At 38.1% G+C, this 23018-nt stretch overlaps 1 protein-coding gene across 3 annotated transcripts in view; it reads right to left on the bottom strand.

Moving 5' to 3' along the window:
- The window catches only part of tax1bp1b (Tax1 (human T-cell leukemia virus type I) binding protein 1b), a 31294-nt gene extending 10312 nt beyond the window's left edge, over positions 1–20982 (bottom strand). For all 3 annotated transcript variants that reach the window (XM_088327302.1, XM_088327304.1, XM_088327303.1), the window contains exons 1-9: positions 20859–20982; positions 15645–15838; positions 10463–10565; positions 10115–10305; positions 7300–7458; positions 6488–6636; positions 4790–4880; positions 4003–4188; positions 1552–1803 (exon numbers count right to left, since the gene is read on the bottom strand). In XM_088327302.1, coding sequence (XP_088183428.1) covers positions 1552–1803; positions 4003–4188; positions 4790–4880; positions 6488–6636; positions 7300–7458; positions 10115–10305; positions 10463–10565; positions 15645–15821 — 1308 coding nt within the window. In that variant the 5' untranslated portion in view covers positions 15822–15838; positions 20859–20982. The remainder of the gene's footprint in view (positions 1–1551; positions 1804–4002; positions 4189–4789; positions 4881–6487; positions 6637–7299; positions 7459–10114; positions 10306–10462; positions 10566–15644; positions 15839–20858) is intronic.
- Positions 20983–23018: the final 2036 nt, after the last annotated feature.

The raw sequence follows: 23018 nt of genomic DNA, 5'->3' as shown, positions 1-23018 counted from the left end.
ATTATTGAACATTGTTAAAAGGCAGTGGCGAGTGTAAATCTTTAAGATCATTTTAAAAACTACATATTGCATTTGGATCAGTGTCTCCCAAACTTTCTTGAGGCAAGACACCTTTTTCATTAAAAAAATCTCGAGGTGCACAGTCCGTCAAAAATATTTAAAAATTAAATACCAGCAGTAGTTTCATATTTTGTCTTTTTAAAGCTTAAATAATCATGTTGCCCAAGTCATCAGTAAAGTATCTTATCATTTGTGGTCACTGGGGCTTAGGGCGTAATACAGGTTATGTGGATTATTTATTTTCCTCTCATTTGGGATTTTGGTATGTTTCTAACTTGTCTATCAAAGTTTATTCTATTTTTATCTTGTTTTTCTCAAAAATAATATAGTGCTGTACCGACTATGGAACCTTTCTAATCGCTGACACCATCTTCTGGCTTGCGTCATCATTGCAGCCTCTGTCAAGCTCCTTATGTTGCGCATGCAAGTACATGCGTTAAGGGTGCTAGTTTTAGGACCAAGAGGTCACATGTTTGATTCCCAGCTCCTCCAAATTAAATATCAAAATGTGCTTGGGAAAGACACTGAAACCCCTAAGGCCCTTAAAAAGAAGGTAGGCGCCTTGCAAGGCTGTTGCTGCTATCAGTGTGTGAATGGGTAAGTGTCAAGCACATTCTGAAGCGCTTTGGGAAGTCTTCAGTGACTCCAATAGCGCTATATAATATACCCTTTTTTTTAATGCAATGCAAAAAAAAGATGAAAGCAGATAGGTGTGGTGGGGGGGAAAATTATAAAGGCTCTTCGAACCCAGATGGCCATTGTTAACATATTTTTAGTAAAATACAGAAATATTAAAAAGGAGCAAAATTATCTGCAAGATTTTAACTTTATCTTGTCCAATGCAGTCTTATGCGGCTCTATCAAACAAATGTTAATATATTTCCATGTGCTACCTGAGTTAATTATTTTTTAATTTTATGTTTTTGGTCCCCTTAGGAAAATGAATTTTCACCAACTGTACAGCCGGTTCTGTCGCAGCAGACGTGTGCAAAATGACAGATTTAAAGCAACTGCTATTCTTGGGCGGTCTCCCATCAAAGTTCTAACCAGGCTTGACAGGAGTCATCTGGGTAGTTGCCATTAACAGGTCATTAGTATATAAAAAGAAAGACAAAACAGGTATCTGCTGCCACCTACGGATAGGGATGAAGTTTCAGTTACAGTTGAACAATGGCAGACTATTTAGACAGAAAGAAATTGGGAAATTTCCCTTATGCACACTGGGCAAATACACTAATGTGCCCTGGCACACTGGATGAAAAACACTGATTCAGATAAATACATTCGGGTATTTTCACATTCCCATACCAGTCGGGAATATTTTTGTCCTCTTGTGTTTTCCAGCGTACACTAAAAATCTGCTCACCTGTTCCACGGGAATGATAATGTGACCTGATGCATACAGCAGATTACGACTCTCACACAGATTACTTCAATATCAATTATTCACCAGTGGCTTATAACAAACCCAAAAATTTGTAGTGGACTCACTGCTTCCCTCTTGGCTTCTTCTTTCATCTGCTCCACCAATTTCTCCAGGCGGCCAGTGTGAGCCTGCGCCTCAACTTTGGCCTGTCGCAGAGCATCGGCCTCCAGCTTCATTTGATAAAGTTCAGACATAGTCCGGTCGCGGGTGCTCGAGGCGTCCCTCAACTCTGTCGCCAGCATAGTTGCTTGCTGCTGGTTGGCCTGGAGCTGCTCCTCTTTCTGACGCAGCTGTTCCTTCAGGGCCTTCAAATCTCCCTGTTGCACACCAAAACACATTTTAGGACATCAGTTCTCAAATGTAGGGGGAGATTCTTGATGGCAATCTGAGAGGCACTTTATATGTTGAAGAACAGCTTCAAACAAGGGCGTAAGTTTGGCATTGGCATTGTTAGGGACATAGCCCGTTTTTTAGGTGATCACATAATATTGGTATGGACAGAACAGTGATTGCTCAATCTTGGAGGGGACACGTCCCCTCCTCCATGCCAAAACTATGCCCTTGGCTTCAAAGTACTACTCATGCAAACATCACAGCGCTTGTGATAGAGGTAAGATTATGAGCCCAAGCCAGACCCAAAATTTCTTGAGGGTCTAAAATGTCAATTATTATGTTTGGGTCGGGCTTCTCTCTTCCTGATTTTTTTAAAACTTATTATTATCCACCCGTCAATGTTTTTCTTTGATTCTCAGTCTCCAATTTTGCGGTCAACTCTTAAAAAATGTGATAATGATGCAAAATGCTCAGATAATGTAACCTCTGCAGCCACAAAAACAAAAGATGTAAATATTTATGGAGTCTTTTTTAACTACGATCTCGTTACAAAAGACAGGCTTTAAGTGTCGCAGGGACGAGGATCCACGCGATGGATTCCGTCCCCTTCTCACCATACGCAGCCTGCTTCGCCGCCGCTCACAAATAAAATAAGAAATTTCAGGGTTGCTTCTGGTTTAGTCATGCAAATCAAGTTAATTGGTCAGGCTCGTACTGATCAGGCTTTCAAACACACGACTTGGGTCGGGTCGGATTTTTTAGGCCGGATCTTACCCTCTAGATCAGGGGTCGGCACCCCTGTGACACGCGTGCCACTGCTGGAACGCAAGCGCACGGCAAAATAATAATGATTATTTTTTTAAATTGCGCGTTTTTACCTGAAATTCAGACATTTTCAGTTGTGCGCCGTGTTTACAGTAGCACCCCTCCTCCTCTGCTTCGTGTGTGTGAGTCTGTGTTTGGGCGGTGCCTCGCAGAGGAGAGATCCGTGTTTTAACCCAGACAATGAAACACACGCGCGCGATAAATGAACGAATCATGAAGGCTCCTGGAGTGCAAACATCGCGTTCTTTCCAGCCAGCGTGGACAGACGAATTGTGCTTTGTGCAAAAATGACCGTGCTGTTTGTGCATTAGATAGATAGATACTTTATCCATCCCCGCAGGGAAATTATGCCTTGAGAGCGTTGTACCTCGCACAGCAAGTGTTTAACGTCGTGAAACATGAACATGAATTCAAGACGGAGACATTAAAAGGTGTTTTGTCCAGGTACGGCTCACAAACACGGACCCTGAAAACCTTTGTCACTGCTAAAAACACAGACACTAAAGAAAGCTATCACATTGCTCACTGCATCGCAAAGCACAGAAACCCATTTACTGATGTCAAATATTTCAAAGAAGCATGTGTGTGCGTGTATGCGCGCGCATGCCTTCTGTTTTGCTGCTGTTATTTCAAGTTTGGATATTTTCTGCAACAAGATATCATTGATGAATGATATGGTAGATATCCAGATCACTTGTTTTTTGATTGTAATTCATTGTTGATGAAAAATGGTTGATTCTGGTTAATTCGTGTGGTAAAAAGTTGAAGTCAAGGATGGCTACAGGCCTTTCCACTTGTTTTTCACATTCATTTTTTAGATGACTGATAAACAAGAATAGTGGAAGATAAATTGGTCAGTTATACGATTTCAGTGTATTTTCATGTTGTCTATTTGGACTGGTGTAAAATTACAGCTCTGTTGGATATAAAACACACTGAAAAAACACACGGGCACACTGATTTACAAGGAAATTTGAAAGTGGCACTCCATACCAGAAAGGTTGCCGACCCCTGCTCTAGATTGTGATTTCCTATATTTTCGAAATAATAAAATTAGAAAAAATAGACTTAAATGAGAAATACGTAAATCCATTGTTTTATTTTAACACAAAAATAGTTTTGAATCTAGTTAAATGAAAACAATTCTTAAAATAATAACCGATTTCCCGCCATGACAAGTCATGTGAATTATTAAAATTTAAAAATAAGTTAAAAATGTACTAAGAGAATACATTTTAAAAAGTCAATAAAGAAAAATAATTATCATTCTAAGAAAAAGATAAACGCTATTCTAACAAATGAGGCAAGTGAATTTCATGTCAGTAACTATGATCAATGTAATATTACCATGCACTTACCAAAGGGGAAACTTTGGCCAAAACCTCTTTGTACTGGTTCTCTTTCTCAGTAAGGCATGTCTGCAGTCGTCCCACTTCATCTTTAAATTGAGCAATAGTGTTGTCTTTGTTGACGTCCACCGATTTCATCATCTGCAACTCCGCACTCAGTTTGGTGTTTTCCAGCTCTCGGTTTTTCAGGTGAATCTGATGCAAACAAATGAAAATAAAACATTTACCATATTGGACAAAATTTTGATTACAGTGCTTGTTAATGATGAAAGAAATCACAATAAAAAGGAGATTGGGTAAAGCCCAGATGTCCTGCATTTATAGTGCAAGGTGGGGGTTGATGTTTTTTTGGGCACCATTTCCGTAGTGGCTGTGCAGTTTGTGGCAATCCCATTTCCTTTGCAGCACCACCACAACAAAGACCCACAAACACCAAACAGCAGACACAGAAGAAGACGCAATATGGCCTTGGATGATGTTTGGAGAAAAAGTGCGCAAAATAATCACAGTACTTACGGGTTTAAAACAGACTGCCCTTTTGAGGCAATGTAATAGCATGAGAACAGCAGTAAATTATATGTGACATTAATCTGTCCCTAAACAAAATTGTCAACTAAACCGCTGCCGACCAAAATTGAGAAAATGATTATGCAACAGGAGGGCTCCCTATGGCCATATTCTGGGTTTTTGCCATTCCAATGCGAGTCTTCATCTTGAGAAGGGCGATATCCCAATGTCACATTTTTCACCCTCAAAGAAAATCACGTAAGAAACCAATAAACTAAAAGCATATTACCTTGTAGAGCTCTTTCTCATCTTTCTCATTGTTGAGTTGAGACTCAAGTGTTTCCTTCTCTGATGCTAGTTTCTTCATTTTGTCCTTCAGACTACAAAACGCAGAGATTTACAGTGTTAGAATTTGTTTAAATATTTTAATATATTTAATATCAAGTTGAAAAATAGTACGCAGACAAGATATTTGAGAATTCAAAATTTCATGCATCACAAGAGAGCAATTTTTAAACTTCTTTTAGACATTTTGAAGTTCTGTTGATGATGGCTACAAGCAGTGTCTGAAACTCATGACAAAAGTTACCGGACACTAGGGCAGACAACTCTGACAAGTTGCCTGCCCATCCATAAAGTTGCCTGCCCCATTTTTCACAACTTGAAACACAATAAGACTCATCGCAAAAAAAAACCTTGTTGCAAAATATTAAGGATTGATAATCAGAATATATAACAGAACATAACTTTAATATTAAGTTGATTATAAATCTACTTATAACATTCATTGCATGTATATGACATCCCTGTTTTCCATCTGTCATCAGTATGTACCTGTATTGACTCATCTTCATTCGTGCAATGTTTGCGTTGTGTCGTCTGCTACAAGCCACATGAACTCCTCTTTCCACGATGCTTTTAATGTACGTTTATGTTTTGTAGCGTCAACAATTTTGTTAGCTTCTCTTGAATCTTTCTTCTGGGGCTGAGGTTTTGGCTTGATTCAAAACCACTAAATCAATTTTTCTTGTGTTATCTGTGCATCTACTTTGGAAAATGATATGCAAATGCACGACCCTATAATGCTCGGGAAAGTCCGGGAGCACCAAGTTATCCGATGCACGCTTCTGATTGGTTGCCGAGTATGCAAATTACCAAACGAACTGAAATTCAGAAATTTCCAAAACAAAAGAGGATTTCAAAATCAGAATAAAGCAAACATTTGACATGAAAAGAAAAGTTTTTTTTTTCTTGAAAAAGTTGTCGGCCACCCGGGCGGAGACATTTTGTAAGTTGTACGCCCGACGTAAAAGATGCACGCCCCGGCAGACATTATTTCAGACACTGCTACAGGCACTGATTGCAACTTTTTGGATGTTGTTATTCAAGGTAATTTTATAATTCTGTTCTGCAAATTGATATAAATCACATTGTGCCGATATACCAACATGCAATTGTTAATTTCCCTCAATTTATAAACAGAATAAATCAGCAAAATTGTTCTAATCACTGACATAATTAAAAACAAAAAACAATGTTTTAAATTGGGGATTTTTATGTCCTGAAAGCATTAGCTACTTAGTCATTAGAAAATATGCTTTTTTGTACTAATATCTAAAGTCTGATATAGAATAATTTGATATAATGTAAGGATTTTTTTAACAGGACACACATCATCTCATGTCTATTTCTGACCAATCAGAACCCCATTAGCCTCTATAAATGATTGTCCCAGTTTTAAAATAATGATCAAGAAAGATTTACATACATTTATATGAGTAGATTCATACATTTTGGTTTGAGAAAAGTGGACTTTACTGATCTTCCTGACTTCAGACTCTAATCCTGGTTGAGGAAGAACATGTTACATTTAACTAAGGAATCGAGAGATTTTAGTGATTGTTAGGAAATTCAAACTGTATAGAGAACCGATGGACGTAGGCTTTCAAAAAAGAGTGGTTGTGCATGCAAAAAATGCAAGTATTACAAGTCTAGCTCGGTTTCCTTTTGCAGGCCTCTCTGCGTGACTCCAATAAGGTCTTCTTCCAGCTGTAAAACCCTGGACGTGGCCTCTTCCAACCTCCTTTTAACTTCCTCCTTCTCTTCTTGCAGGACCTTGGCAGAACATTGCAGTTCCTGAAAAGCAGAATATAATCTAATACCCTATAGGATGATATTAAAATAAATCAGAAGAAATAAAGTGCCTTCTTAGAAATAAATTCAATGTTTGCATTCAAAATTAAATAATTGCTCCCAAAAGTGGCAAATGGAGATGTGACGCATACTGACTGAACTGAGAAATCTGAATAAATGTGTCAATAAAAACACTAATGTTTTGTTTTACTGTTCAAAAGCAACATTTTTTGGCGTATATTCACACCACATAGAAAACCATAAAGGCATGGCCATAAAACTAACATCCACAAAATAAGTCATCACTCTGTAGTGAAAGCTGCTGTCAAACAAGCAGATTTATGGCCAAAGACAGCAAAATGGATTCAAAATGCTATTACTTTTAAGACATAACGGTCGAGTTGTAAAAATGTTGGATATTAACAGACATACATAACTGTCAAAATCTTGATTTATCAAATCAGAGGCATATGTTTAAATATGTCTGCATGTATTTCACTAGGGGGCACTAAAAGCATGGCGAGACCGCTTGGGGCCATTCGGACAGCTCAAGAAACAATCATACTTATTCCTACAGATAAACTTTTATGTGTACTGTATAATCGACATGTTTCTAATTTGATGACCTAAAATTCTTCCTTTACTCCGATTTGAACTCGACTTTACTTGATTTTGTCTTTTCAGCAGGGCGCAATTCTCCTCCTCCCGTTGGCACGCCTTCTGCAGACTATCCTTGGCCAATTCCAGCTGCTCCATCTCCTCCTGCACCAGAGCCACTTTTTTCACCAGCTCGTCTTTCGCCCGGTGGGCTTCCTCCACTTTTTGCTGTTTGGAGAAAAAACAACTTGTTAATCTTGTTGAGCATGGCTCATTGTAGGGTCAACTTGGATGTGTACATTTAATTATAATTATGTTTAAAAATATATATTCGTAAAAATGATCCCTATTTTAGCTCATCAAACTGAAAATAATATGATCCTTCTTTTGTTGTTTAGATGTAGAGAAAAGGCTAGAGAGAGGGAGAGAGAGAGAAAGAGAAAAAGAGAAAGAGAGGTCGTTAGTATATTGAAATTTTGATTATTCTTTTTTTAGTTTCATTCAAAGGTTTTATCAAAGACACATTATTAATGTTGAAATCGATTTTCAACAATAGTTTGGCAGCACACATTTCACCCTGGTGTTCTTTTATGTCTTTGCCGTTTTGAGTTTCTGTACCTTTCGCCAGCTAGTCGTGAACAGTATGTTTAGCTTTTTTGGCATTTTCCAGTCTCGTTTCAGCACACCTTTGTTCCGACACAATCACTAGATGGATTTGGGACTCCCGTTTCCAAAGCAGCAACTAGCATTAGCGGCTAGTCTCACTGTGTGACAAACACTATCATTCGCGCCAATTAATATAGAGGGGGCATGGGTACAAGCAAACCAGGTTTACTCAAATGCAGGGATCAGAATGGAGATTTTCATTTTCAGCTGAAATAGCCAGGGTCCAGGGCGGAGCCCGGTGGGGGGCTCAGGGGGGCAAAGCCCCCCTGAAGTCAACAGCATTTATCTTATTTGCTATGTGAAAATTGCACTAGAATGAATTAAATCCAACAAAACAGAAACCATGTATTATATATATATATATATATATATATATATATATATATATATATACATATATATATATATACATATATATATATATATATAAATTAAAAAAATAATAATATATTGACATTAAAAGCATTTGTAATATTGAACATGATCATGATGATACAAAATCTATTTTAATCATGTTTATAACAAATTTAAAATTTTGTTTATCCTGTTCTAAATATTGTATAAACACAAAAGATAAAATCATTTCATAAATAAATAATTTATAAATACCTCAGATTGGGATTTTCTGTCACACAGGGGAACCAGTGGTTGACTGCTGCTAGTATTTGAAGTGGAAGGATTTGAAACGGCCAATAATGTTGAACCGGTGGCTGTCGATTTTAAATGCGGATCCGAGTGCATAATTTGATCGCCGGCAAGCTATTTTTGCTTTGTGCTTGTTCATTTTAGCATGATCGATCAGTGCCACACAACCTCGCGTACCATAATTGATCAGATCGACACAGTATAGACACTTTGCTTTCCCTGGAACATCACACTTTGCGATGAACTGGCTCAAAGTTTCTGTAACTTCCTCGATCTTTGCGCCGATTTTAACGTTTACTGTGACAGTCTTCTCCAGCCATGACCACTTAAATTTATTCTTGATTCCTTTATCAATCTCGGAGACAAAAGCCTCGTCTTCTTTTCTTAGTATTTTCATATTTACTTTTTCAAACACTCATTTCACCGTTTGAAAAGACCGGAAGGAGCGCCATGTTTGAGAAAGCCAATGCTCTGAACAAAAGCTCCGCTGATTGGTTATCAGCGAACCTATCGACCATGGTCTAAATGCTAACTTGGGGTGATGAAACAGTCACGTATCATACCTCACCCCTCCAAAATATTTTCTCATCGAATTTAGACAATTTACGGGAATGACCTTTGGGGTTCAAAAACAGCGGAAATCCGCGGATCCGCGGAAAATTCTGATCCCTGCAAATGTTCTTTGCTTGTATAAAAATGAAAACCAGTTGATTACTTATAATCTAGTATAATGTGTTTTTCATACAGTAGTTTAATTTTAACGTGCGTCGGATTAGCAAATTATCAGATTGTTGAGGTATTTTTGAAGAAGAGGAAACATCAGCGTTTTTGTGTAACAGCGGTGTTATAAAATCTCCATGTAACAGCACTAATTCCATTAAGTGCAATTTGTTATACGTAATCATTATGTATCTCTGAAGACATTAAGGTTATTCATTTTGAATCTGGATCAAAAAATGTTTTAAATCATTACCTAAAGTAGCTGTAGGAAATTTGTAACTTTTTTACTCTTTGGTGCCAATTCATGGAGAGTGTCATCATTGCAGATTCAGTCAGATGGTTTATGATGCGTGTGCAAGTACATGCATTTCTTAGACCTGCTCGAATAAACTCCTCTCGTGTTTCATGGGGTTTGGGTTGCCATTTGGACTCTACTTGAAGCAGGCATAATCTTACTTTCACCATTTTAATTTTACACAAACAAAAAGAAACTAAAAAAACCTGGGAGAAACGTGACGTCATTCTCCAACACTGACCTTGCCCCCATTCCTCTTATCTAATGTACAGCTTTGTAAAAATAAGGTAAAAGAACATAGGCGCAGAGGGAAATAAAGGATACAGGGTCTTTAAACTCAGTTGGACATTGTTATCGCATACAGAATGAGAAAATATTTAACTTTCATTTTTTTTAGGGATACTTCAAACGATACAACCGACCTTTAATCGCAGGGAAAGACTGTTAAAAAAAAAAAATGTTTATTTTTAAAAATCGGACATTTTTTGTGGGCAACATCTCCAAATCCTATGTGCCGACCCTTACATCCAAATTTGAATTCACTGGTGCTGAATTTACCTCAAGTAAGCCTGCCTTGGTGGTGACCACTAAGATATCGGAGTTGCATTCATCCTCCACGGTCAACAGATCATCCTCAGAGGGGCTATTAGCGCGAAAGAGGAAAGGCGTGCTGGCTCCACGAATCTCCCCTTTGTAGGTCACGTAACAGAACTGGTAGAATTCCCCGTCATCATTGGGCACATAGTATCCTGGAAAAGAGAGAATACAAACATAATGAACATGTAAAATGAATATTGTACTAAAACACAAATCAACTCACATCTACAGTATAAAACAAACATATCATTCACTCATTCAAATGGCAATTCAAAGAAATCATCCGATCATAAAGCACTCTGAGCTTACCCTGGAATACCACTGTTCGGTTGACTGCGGTGCCATCCACATAGTTCTCAGGGAGAGGAGACCACAAGAATGTGTAATAGTCCCTCGCTGTGCTCCAGCCAACCTGCGAGACATTGCGGGGAAAAGTTTCAAACAGACGCCTATGCCGCAACAGTGTAATACAACAATAATAGTGACTTCAAAACCATTGGGTGACTCCTGAGAGGCCGACACTATTAATCACAGATGAGTGTACGCGTCTGACAACATGTCTTGATAGCAGAACGCTGACGATTGACATAGGTGTTATAGTACAGAAAATACATATTTAACCTCCATGTACTGCTATAAAACAGTCAAACACAATCACTCAAAAGATGTGTCTGGTTTTATTGTGTGTGCTCCCAAACACGTCCCAAAAGAACTCTCCTTGCTTATATACTTTAGGAAAAAATGCTTCGTCATTTGAAACATATCACGTTTATCCGTCTTAAAGTAGTCACATCTGCTAGTGTAAAAGTTATACTAAAGGCTGGCTCTCTAACACTATGTGTTCATCAGAGCCAGAGATAGACGGCCCTAGTTTGCTGTGAAACTCTCAGTTGTTACTTCCAGCCTGCAGCAGTAAAGAACAGGAAGCAATTAAAACACACACATAGTGAGTTTATGTCATTACTGGAGGCGAGCCCCCACCAGCACGCTCATTAGTGGCACTGGCTGCAAAGTCTTCAGAGAAACTCTTTCACTTAACGCAGATATGCCTACAATGTACACTCACACGGTCCAAAACTGTTTGGTCCACCAATGGGCTTGCTTTTGATTGAAACTTTTGAGAAAAAGTATCCATTTAACAATCTTAGAGTTACGGGTAACATTGAATTAAGCTTTTGTAATAATTAAATGAGTTGGTCACTATGATAACATTTTTTAACACTTCAGAGCATAATGAATGAATCAATGAATGAACATTTAAATAAACACAGGACAAAAACATTGAGTCAACAACAAAATAATGTCGCATAACGTGTTCGAAAACAACAATAATGGATTGCAATTTGGGTTGTTCGGAAGTTCTTTGCAGGAGAGATGTTCTAACCTGGTCCATGCCATTTATGGCCCGCTATCGATTTGTAGGTAGCATGTAGCACATCCTGAAAATGACTACATATAAATAAGCTTTTATTAATACTCTGGAATTTTCGTTTCTTTTTTTTCAATCAATTACCTAAAATGAAACATATACCACTATAATAAAAAAAACAACTAGTAATTCAACCATAAACCAGCAATCATAAATGGTTGCTGCCACTTTTCATCTCTCAAGTTGTAAACCGTCACATGAATATGATAATTCTTAAGTATTAGCTTTCACCAATCTGCTCCTCTTTTGGTTTTGCGTTTACATTTAAAAATAAAAATAGAACTACCATTTAATTTAAGGGCGCTGATGGGTTACAGCAGGGGTCGGGAACGTTTTTGACTCAAAGAGCCATAAAGGCAAAATATTTAGATTTTTTCTCAAAGAGCTACACCATATATTTTAATACAAAATTCAACAAAACCACTAAACCCGCTCCCCAGAGAAAAACTAATTCTTCAGCGCATTTTATCTCAACGTGTGACGTTTGACGATTCAATAAAATCTATGAAATAATAATGCTATTGCCTGTGTCTCATATAAAAAAATATACCACCTAAAATGTGTCTCTGTCCCGAGTTACTTAAGCGTGCTAAGGCTGATTTGGATTGTAATTTTTGTTATAAATAATGGGTTCAAGGTGCGAGCAAAGATCTTGTGTAGAAATGTCACAAAAATTCTGCAAACAAAGATACCAACGTATTTACCTTCGGGGTAGACGGCGGAGGGCGCTCTGTGCATAGCACCGCCCATCCCTACCGCTCACCCAATTAAATTACATCGGCTGCTTTTCTGACATTTTGGGGGTGTGTGGGTTTGCATCATAGTGTCTCAACAGTGAACATGCAAACGGATTATTTAATAGGCTTTCATATAAAATATTCCTTAGCTGTGTATAGCGAAAGCAGGATATTTTGGTGTGATACCTTAACTGTAAACTGTAATAAAGCATGTATCCTATATAGATATACTGGACAGTTTATTTGAAAATATCAGCATTGGGAATGTGTAGAGAAAATTGAATTGGTCTCAGGTTTGGCTCTGAGCCAGATGTACTTATGAAAAGAGCCATAGGTTTCTGACCCTTGGGTTACAGGTTTTTCAATCACTCCAAAAGATTTTCTAAATTACTTACTGTAAGAATTTTTACGGACCTTATTGTGGGTGATTAGTTTATTCTGTTTTTAATATTGGAAAGCAGCAAAGAAGGTTGCATCAGATGCCACTTCATAATTTTGACTATTATACCTCAATTTGCCCTGCGGCTGTCTGGTGTCCCCTGCCCACTGCCCGAAGATAGCTGGGATGGGCTCAGCACCTACGCGACCCTACTGAGGATAAGCTGTGCAGATAATGGATGGAGGGATGGATACCTCAATTTTGTTCGTTATTTGGACCATCATGCACTGCTTACTGACAATAATTTCGCAGTTTTTTGGGTTTCCACGCCCTTTAAGGCAGATTTGTTTTTGTAACCTAGATTTACAGTAATAAAAAAGAAGGACACAGGTGAGGGCTTTTAGGACCGATCTAATTGAAGGGGTTTTGTAGTACAGTCCTCTTCAGTTGTCCTTGCAAGTTTAAAATGTATTGATGTCCTCTCTCCTTATTTTGAGCGTCAAAAACATTTTAAACGTATCAGTGGGCTGTTTAAATTAAAGTTAAATCAATGTGGTCGTTGCAGGAAGACGTTTGGCACCCCATTTCGAAGCCTATCTCAAACAAGGTAAGTATTTTTTTTTAAACGTGTTAAGTTTTATCTGTCCTGTAGGAACGAAAGTAAAGAAAATCAGAAATGCACTGACCCTGAAAAATTGGACCGTGATCAGTGTTGGAAAAGGCCTCTTAACTCTTCGGTGCCATTGACAGCACATAGCAGTCAGAGGTTGCTAATAAAGTTGCACGCTATTGACGGCTATGTTCCCTCAAGAATGGATTATAATAAATGGAGCAATGCAGTTAAAGTTCTGGGACCTGCAATCAGACCCACTTGGGCATTTCTGATGCCAATCTATACTTAATAGATTATTCAGCACAGCAATCCCATGCAATCAAACACTCCCAGAAACAATCCCACAACGAATCCTCAAATTCCAACTGATTTTGAATATATCAGCCCCCAGATATTGGTGCAAATAAGCACTGAAATAACCTACACAAAGCACGTTTATCCTGAATTTTCCTCCAAAATGGTTGATTTCACAGAAACCAACCTATTTTCTAGGGCGGACAACTAAAGAACAGAATAAGCGAGAAACAAAACTATTTTTCTGGTCAAAAATGAGGGTCCAATCCGTAGCCCTGCGTGACCATTATTTGTAGATCTTGTAATATCATTCGAAATGCTTGAAAATCGCTTAACACTGCTAGCTAAAATGTACGTTGAAAGAGAGACAAGTAGCAACAGGAGGCCTATCAGCTGTCCTGGTGCCCGACTGAGTGTTTTTGAATCACATTGTTAGTGAGAATTTCTAACAAAAAACTGTTTGCTTTCTCTTCTGCCTTGTGACAGGCTGCCACAAAGCCACACCTTCTCAGCAACCCTTAGCAACACCTTTCACACAGTACGCTAACTGTTCTAAGGGCCAAAGTCAAAGATTGCAGATGTAAGAAAAAATGTAGACGATGAGTACATTTTTATGTCTGACATTTATTGCCCCAAGGGTGTAGATAAAAAATTCCAAATATGATTTACGGTTTTACATTATCTTGTACAGCAAAGACCGCACTTAGAGCATGTTAAGTGTAGGGATGTAAATCACTTTTTTTTAAATGAATACCATTTATCAACTTCAGCTCTTGACCAGCTGCAGAATAGGCTATTAAGGTGTGAGTACCATTATAGTGTGATCCAAACGCTTTAGTCAACAAAGAAATGTTGCCACAGCAAAATGTTCATGTTTGCGTACTTCCTTATTTTCTAATGGCGTCAATTATCACGTTTTCTGAATAAATCGATACATTTACCCTCTTAGTTAATTGGTGGTACAAAATAAAAACAGAAGACAATGTTTGTTGACGTAATGTCTGAATCATCTCTTGCAGACAAAGACTGCACTATTTTTCCTAAGAAAGACAGACGGGACTTGGTTGTCTAAAACGAAGAATTTGACAATAATTATATAATGTTTGAATATTAGGAAAACAAAAGGTTTCTGGCATGTGGAAGCATTGAGTACTAAATTAACATCAAGATAATCAACAGACACGCTAACCCAACAACCTTAGAAGCAGTATTTTATCCTTCAACACTGTCTGCAATTTATCAAATAATCCAACTTGGTTGAGCCACAGGAGTTGGAAATCAATTTTTGGCTTTTGAGCTTACCTAACATGAGATTCGGACAAATGTGCACATCACCTGGGATCAAAAGGTCACAGGTTCGATTCCCGGCTCCTCCGTGTTATATGTCAAAGTGTCCTTGGGCAAGACACTGAATCCCTAATGCCCCCAATAAGCAGGTCGGCGCCTTGCATGGCTGCATGGCCGCTATTGGTATTTGAGTGTGTGTGTGTGTGAATGGGTAAGTGTGAAACACATTGTAAAGCGCTTTATGAGGTCTTCATAGACTTGAAAAGCGCTATATAAATGCAGACCATTTACCATTCAACATTCTCTATCATCAATCATTTGTATCACCTGCATCACTCCAAAAACCCTGTATCTAAAAATTTATAAATGTAATCATTAATTTGGTTTTGCAAGTCAATGATCATCAAAGAGAAGCACACTGTACAACCTCACCTCATTTTTTCCTAATTGATCTAAAGCAGGTTTTAAATGTATAGCATAAAATAAAACAGATTTAGAAAAAAAATTGCACCAATATGACCTTAATAATTGGCTGGGGAAACACATCAAAGTGACAGAATCCCAGGGACCATTGTATAAAGAAACTATTAAAAGCATTTTGATAACATTATACTGTTATTTTGTCAAAAATAACACACATTCTCTTCTTATATTTAAAGTCTGTTTGTCTTTAAGTAACCACTCTACCACTATTAGGTCAAGTAGAATTCTTAGTACAAGGTTTTTTAGAAACACTAAATGAGGTTAGTCACCTTGAAGATGCCAACCCAGTCCTTTGGGTGTGGCTTGATGAACTGTGTCAAGGTATAGTGGCACTCAAGAGCAGCATGAGGCAGGTAACTCTTGCCAACGTTCTGGAAGATGACGTGGGCAAAGTTGGAAGTGTCCATGTTGTTGTCTACTAGAAGTTGGTCCACTTTTAGTTCCATCAATCAGTCAACAATGTCTGGAAAAGAGGAAGAAAAAACGACGTAAAACTTGAGTTACTTTATGGCCAGCAATAGGCATGACAGCAATATGGACAGCCATAAAAACAAGTTTTAGACTATGGGTTTGCCTAAATTTGAAAACCTAATTACAAATTCAAAAACTGTCCGTTTCCACTTCATCTTTAGTTCTACCTACACTTTAGCTTGTGCAGGAGTGTTTTGTTTTTTCCCCTATATTCATATCTCCTGATCGATGACTTGGTCCTTGTCTATGGAACTGCCTGCCGGGAAAAAAAGCACATCCCTGGCAGTCCTTGGTGTTTACATGAGGATGCTCAAGACACAAATTATTTTTACATGTTATTATATTAGTTTTACCTTCACGCTTTTATTATATTGTATTTTCAATTATGTTCACATGTCTTCTGTAAATATTTGTGTGGGGTTTTTTTTCAGATGGGAGGCCTCCGCACCGTGAAGGGTGGCTAGTTCTTAGGTCCTCATTCCTCAGATGATTGATCTCTGCCATGTTCTTTCATCGCAATTAATGTGTTTTTGTGTATACCGCTGTCAGAGATTGTTTGGATACGGAGAAATAGGGGGTTATTTTATAGTTTATTTGATTTAATAGATAAAGAGCATCACAAATACAATTGATTTGACTTTTAAAGGGATCACACAGGGAAAGGTTACCATCTGAACCACTTGGCCAGAGTAGGCGTGTTTGACTTTGGAAGCTATATTTCACTAATGTTTCGTATTACAGTATATGCCCGTCTGCCAAATATAAACCGTTCATCACACGGTTACAGTTACACCTACAAGTCCCCATGAAAGTCTCTGGCTGACAACAAAGGAGGAGATTGTTAGTGGACATCGCAACTCTCCATACTGGACAAAAAAAATGTGAACAGGCTTGGAAAACGCATTTACTTTTGTGTTCTGAGTAAAAGATACTGAAATCTATTAGGACATAAGTACTATTTAGTATTTTCTGTTCCATTGGTCAAGTGGCACACCTCTTGAATGTACTGTTTTTTAATACAAAAATGGTTGAAACTAATGAACTAAGAAAAGCCACATCCCATGATACAACCGTCCCGGCTCTAAAAATGACACACTTCCCAAGATGCGAGCAATATGGCGTTGAAGATTTTCCTATAAAAAGATAGGATGGGGACAAGAGTTCAAAACTGTAATGGTCTTTTTTTGTATGGCAGTGGAAAATGCACAGCCCAGATCACAACTCAAAGCTAGATGAACAGCTACGGACTGTACTAACAGGTCAAACTGCCAAAACCGTGTGACAACGCGTCACGCGCAATAAAGATCCACACGAAACACAAAATTTCCAAACATCCATCATTTTTAAAAACATCTTCATACTTCAATCTACCTTCTGTGCCACTTTTGCTCGCTTGAGGCACATTGATGAATTTCTTGCTCAGACAAATAACTACAGAGCAATCATCTATTTACTAGTGATGCAAAGAAACCTAAGTCGATCCACACGTAGCTGAATTTGTACCAGTGCATAGTATGTGCTTGATTCAGCTTCTGATTTATATTTTAAATGTGAATAGGGAAGAGACAGAGGAAGCTGTCAAAACGTGAGTTCTGCAAAGTTTATCAACAAAATATTTTCAAAAAGGTTTGTTTGTCCTTCTGCTTCCACACTTTTGTTATCCGGACTTTAGCTAATGTTAAAACTAAAGGGCTAACTTACTACAGTTGAGCTGGTTTAATTTGTAAATACGTACTTTGGTGTGACATTCAGTCCATTTGTCCCCAAAGTCCATTGGCTGGTACTACGCTACGCACAGCTTTACTATTGTTTTCCTTGGGTAGATATGGGAGTGTGACTCGTTTATTGCATTATCAGTTTCCAACTTCTCTTGTCATCAGTATTCACCAAAAACTAGTGTCACAAATCACAAGGAAGGATAAAAACCAAACTATAGAGAATCAAAGTGACCAAACAGCCTCTCACAAGTTATGTGGTTTTTAGGGGTACCAGCAAGACGGCATACAATGATGTCAGTGGCTTTGAGATGAGCCTTTTTATGTTATGTTTGTTATGTAAAATGAATACACATTTCCTGATCTAGGAGTATTTAAATAAATGCACAGGGGTAAGATAATTCATGTATTTTGGCTTATTCATAAATCGATAATGTTTATTGTTTTACCACTAAGAGGCGCTAAATAATACACACAGTCATTTTAAATTACAATGAACTTTCTTGTGTTGTTTGCATTTTCAATCTCTCAACAGTTTTACATCTTCTGTATCACTTTGTCATCTAACATTTTGAAGGCACTTAACAAAAAGGGCATTTGTTTTATGATAATTTAACAGTGGTGGGCTGTCAGGGCCAGCAAGATCTTCTCAGCTGACCTAACATAACCAGACAATATTATCATAAATGTAACTAAAGTCAATTTGATTTCAAATGTATTTTTCCTGGCCGTGAATGCTAAGGTTCGGCGGATCTCTGAAAGGCGGGAGGTGGTATTACACGCAAAAACAATGGCGACCAGATAAGGAAGGGGCTGTATTTGAGTCAGATCAAAGGCTTCTCCTGTTACTGGTAACCATGGAAAACTGTACTGATTTATGTGGGGGAGCAAACCCCTACCCCAAAAAAACAGCCTGGAGAGGGATGTATTTGCCAGAGACACACCACATGAAGTGGTGTCCCTACGACTCTGGCTGTTAAAATTATCGGTGAGCTAGGGCTGCATGATTAATTAATATCTAATAGATATAGTGATGTAATGCAGCAAACACTGCGTTTGTTTTTTTCAAGGATTCATAGTTCCAGTTTGTTATTCGAGTGATGGATTCTTCGGCCAACAAAAATTGTCACGTTTCGTGATTTAACAGGGCTGGCCGATCAGAAGCAGGTTTTAATGGTTGGTTTAGCGGCACCAGCCAATAAAGGCAAGGCAAAGTTTGAAAGACGTGTGTGCACGACTTTGATAGGCCGCTGTAAGCGCTCATTCAAGCAGCCGGGCGCACAACTGGCCACCAAAACGAACGGGATAGCCCGCGGCTTTACCAGCTCATTACATAAAAAAAAATAATTCGTCAATTAAATCGGACTATGGGGAAGTCAGAAGAGCTCAAAAAAGCGTTATCAGCGGGTGCTCCCTGGATTTTTATTGTGTCCGGTAATTGACTGAGGCGGCGTCGGAAGGGAAAGCTAACAGCTCGGCTAACAACTCTTAAGCCACCACTGGCAAACGTGGCAAGGCACAAACGGCAGATCCATTAACAATAAAGTGGACGACTTGGAGCTACTACTCGTGGAAAACTGCTACAAAATCGCATTGAAATTACAATTTAGGTCTGAAAAGTAGCAATTTTTTTCCAAAATCATGCAGCCCTACTGTATACTATTCGCCATATTTTGTTATTTTTATGATTCCCCCTATCTGGTTACAATCCTTCCAGTAGTTTAAGGTTAGAGTTTCTATTCAATCAGAATTCAGCAATCCTGTGTCGTCAGCTAGTATACCTGCCAAGGACTTTTAGAATCAACGGTGCTGGTGTCTGAGCACTCCATGTGGACAGCACATTTAGCTAAGAGATAGTTGCAATAGCCAATGAGATTACATTATAGCGACAGTAAGGACAGCTAGGTCTCATGTTAAGCGTGACAGAGGACGATAATGCACCAAAATGATGGTACCAACAGTCATTAAACCTGAAGAGGAAAAAGTGACATTTACGCATCTAGTGATAGGAAACTCACTTGAGTTACACAAAGGCTACGCGATAGGTACCATCCGGTATACACCGACTATCACGAAACAGCAAATCAATCAAGTCAAACCAGTTCGCCGCGGAAGCCTCTATCTCTGTATCATTTTTTTTTGTTGCAAACTAAGCAAGCGGTTTGATGCTACTGTGCGCACGCGTCTGCCGCCTGGGGATTTCCCATCATGCAACATCGGATTTCATGTGGTAGTTGTGTAGTAAAATGAAGTCAGTCCTTTTTTAGAGAACCAGCTTTTTCGGCTCAACAGCTCACTTGCTTCGATGCATTATATTACGAATTATTATGTTGTATAAAGAAGTTAAGAAAAAAAGGAAATATAAAAGGAGAACATGAAAAAAGACAGGTTTGTGGTTATCCCTTTAATCAGTATATTACCAACAATAATTTAATGCAGAAAATGAATTCATAATTTGAATAAGAAAATGTATTATTCTACTTAATTATATTTGCATGTATTTTTTTTCCTTCTACAGTGAACGTTCAAGCTACTTAATTTTTGAACTTTTTTATAATAAACCTCAAAACAAAATGTTTATTAACAATATATATGATATAACGAAACACATGTACAATATTTATTCGAACATCAAAATATAACATGTTAAACTACATAAATAAACACGTTTGAAAAAATATATGGAGTAAGATTTCGTATTTTGTAAGGGAAAATACGACAGTTTGTGAGGGCATGGGGCCCTGGAGAGTGATTGGTAAGCAATATTGTTCAAAAGTCGGCAATGAATTTTGGAAACCAGTTAAAAAAATAATAGTCAGAGGACAAACTTAAAACATTTAAAAACAACTTAAAACAGAAATTAACTTTTAATAACGTATGTAATTTGAACTCCGTCAACTTTTGGACTTTTGTTTACCTGATCGTGTTCAAATTTCGAAACGCGATAGTCAAGAAAAACCGAGTACTCCGTGGCCGAAACTGACAGACGAGGCCTCAAGCGATTTCAGACAACAAAGCCATCCCTTTGCTAATACTTGCCGCAAAAAAATGAATGCAAGTCGTTTATGAAATGACAGGGAGAAATGTATTATATTCCAAATACGATTATTAGCTAAATAAAATCGTTTTCCACTTTTTACTGATAATTTTCCTCTTCTCATCGACTTGTCGACTGCTAGCTAACGTCAACAGTTAGCGAACGCAGACTCTTAAGCTATCAAAAACTCGCATCCGACGCGGCCATTTCGATCAAAAAGTGTTATTAGCAAGAAAATACGAATTAAATTTGATACATACCGAGTTGTCATGCTGAATAACGAATCAATTCGTTATGTATTATAAAAGATGACTGTTGACGCAGTTTCAGTGCTATGCGCTTCCTGAAAGGACAACAACACGACGTCATTTCCGGCCAGTCGAGCGGAACATTGTTTTTAAAAGCAAGAAAAGGTAGAATCAATATATAAGTTTTAGTGAATTGATCACGTTTTCAATCTTGAACGTTTGACAACCCCTTACAAACACAATTCAAAGATTTTATTTTTTTTTTGTTAACAAAGCCAGATTTTAGTTGTGAGCTTCGTGTGTGGAGCGCACCGAGAGTGTCTCGCTGGTTACATTTGTCAATGTTCAGAGCAGTTTCTGAGAACAAGTCACGACATTTAGATGGACCCATAACTAACATTTCGGTCTTTTCTGGGTTAAGGCGCAAAAAGTTGAGTGACATCCATTCTTTTATCTAAATGCAGACCATTTACCGTTTATCTCAGTGAGGCAGGCCTCCAAATTTCCACAATTTAGTGTGGCAGATTCCTCCATCGGAAGATATAGTTGAGTGTCATCTGCGTAGCAATGGAAACTGATATTATACTTGTGAATAATATCACCTAATGGAAGCATGTAAATGCTGAAAAGAAGGGGGCCAAGTACTGAACCCTACGTAACACCACAGGTAACACTATAGGGCTCAGATGTAAATGAAATGATATTAAATGATCTGCATTTATATAGCGCTTTTCAAGTCAATGACTTCCCAAAGCGCTTTACAATGTGCTCCACATTTCTCAAATAGCGGCCTTGCAGCCATGTAAGGCGCTAACCTGCTTATTGGGGGTATTAGGGGTTCAGTGTCTTACCCAAGGACACTTCGACATGTAACACGGACGAGCCGGGATTCGAACTGGGATCCCTTGATCCAAGAGGAGAGGAGCGGAGAGGAGAGGAGAGGAGAGGAGAGGAGAGGAGAGGAGAGGAGAGGAGAGGAGAGGAGAGGAGAGGAGAGGAGAGAACAGAATAGAACAGTCTTTATTGTCATTAAACGTGGTGAATCATTGTATGCAGCGAGATTAGACATGATCTCCAGGGCAAACATGTAATAAAGGCTTTAAAAATAAGATCAAAGACTGTAAAAATGTATAGGTAAAAATGTTTACAATGTACTGCTTAGCCCAAGTTATAATGAAAGAATGGCGCATCTCGCCCCTGTCACCACCTTTTTGACCCGATGCCCTACTGGTCTTTTAAAAACAAGGACAAACAGGTTCAGAGACAGTTTCTTCCCCAGGGCCATCACCACCCTAAACAAGCAAAAAAAACTGAAAATGTACCTTGAAGATATACTGTGAGCATTGTTATTGATGCTAATGTTATTGCACTACCTCCTGCACTGTTGCTATGATGCCCTTTTCTTTCATTTCACTATTACAAGTGCAAATTCAGGAGTAGAAAACCCCTTTTATAGCCTTTAAATATGAAGTTAGACAGTGCATTTTGTCTGTAAAGCTTTCCCCCAACTAGAGGGCCATTAAAACTTAAAATATCTGTAAACATTTTGGAATTTTTATGTATGTAGCATATTTCTATTTCTTGTAATCTGGATTGTTTGTACAGTTTGTTCAAAATGTTGCTCAGGTAGTTTGCATACCTTCCAACACTATCTCTTTACATGTTAGATTGTGCTCATCTACCATATTTTTAGATTTAAACAACACTTTAAAATACTTCTTTTTGGACCAAATATTTTAGTCTTCATTTGATTTATTTTAAAGCCATACTATTGCTTCATTCAAAAAAAGTGGGAAGTCGGGACCTCCAACCAAGAGAAAATATATGTCCTAGTCGTGAATTCTGGGTACATATCTTTTCTCCTGGACACAGGTTTAGAACACCTGACTTACCACTTTTCTTAAAACCTTTTGAGGTCGTATCTGGTACAATCTGGGTGGGATAAATCCGATTATTCAGTTTTCTGGAATGCATCATATGTATTTGTGCGTGAATAAGCCGTTTCAACGATTGCATTAGATTTCTATATTCCATCTATATCTATCTGTGTCCCTGTGGTGAGGGGGGCCTCTCCTCGTGAAGACTAAAAGGAAGGTTGATGTGTTAGCCTTGAGTGAAACTTAGATTTCAGTTTTGGTAAAAGTTGGCCACTTCCTGTTTTAATCAATGAAA

Source organism: Urocampus carinirostris, chromosome 2 (genome assembly GCF_059441175.1).
Source record: "Urocampus carinirostris isolate Australia breed hairy pipefish chromosome 2, RoL_Ucar_1.0, whole genome shotgun sequence".
Taxonomy (NCBI): domain Eukaryota; kingdom Metazoa; phylum Chordata; class Actinopteri; order Syngnathiformes; family Syngnathidae; genus Urocampus; species Urocampus carinirostris.
This window is presented reverse-complemented; position numbering and strand designations above follow the sequence as displayed.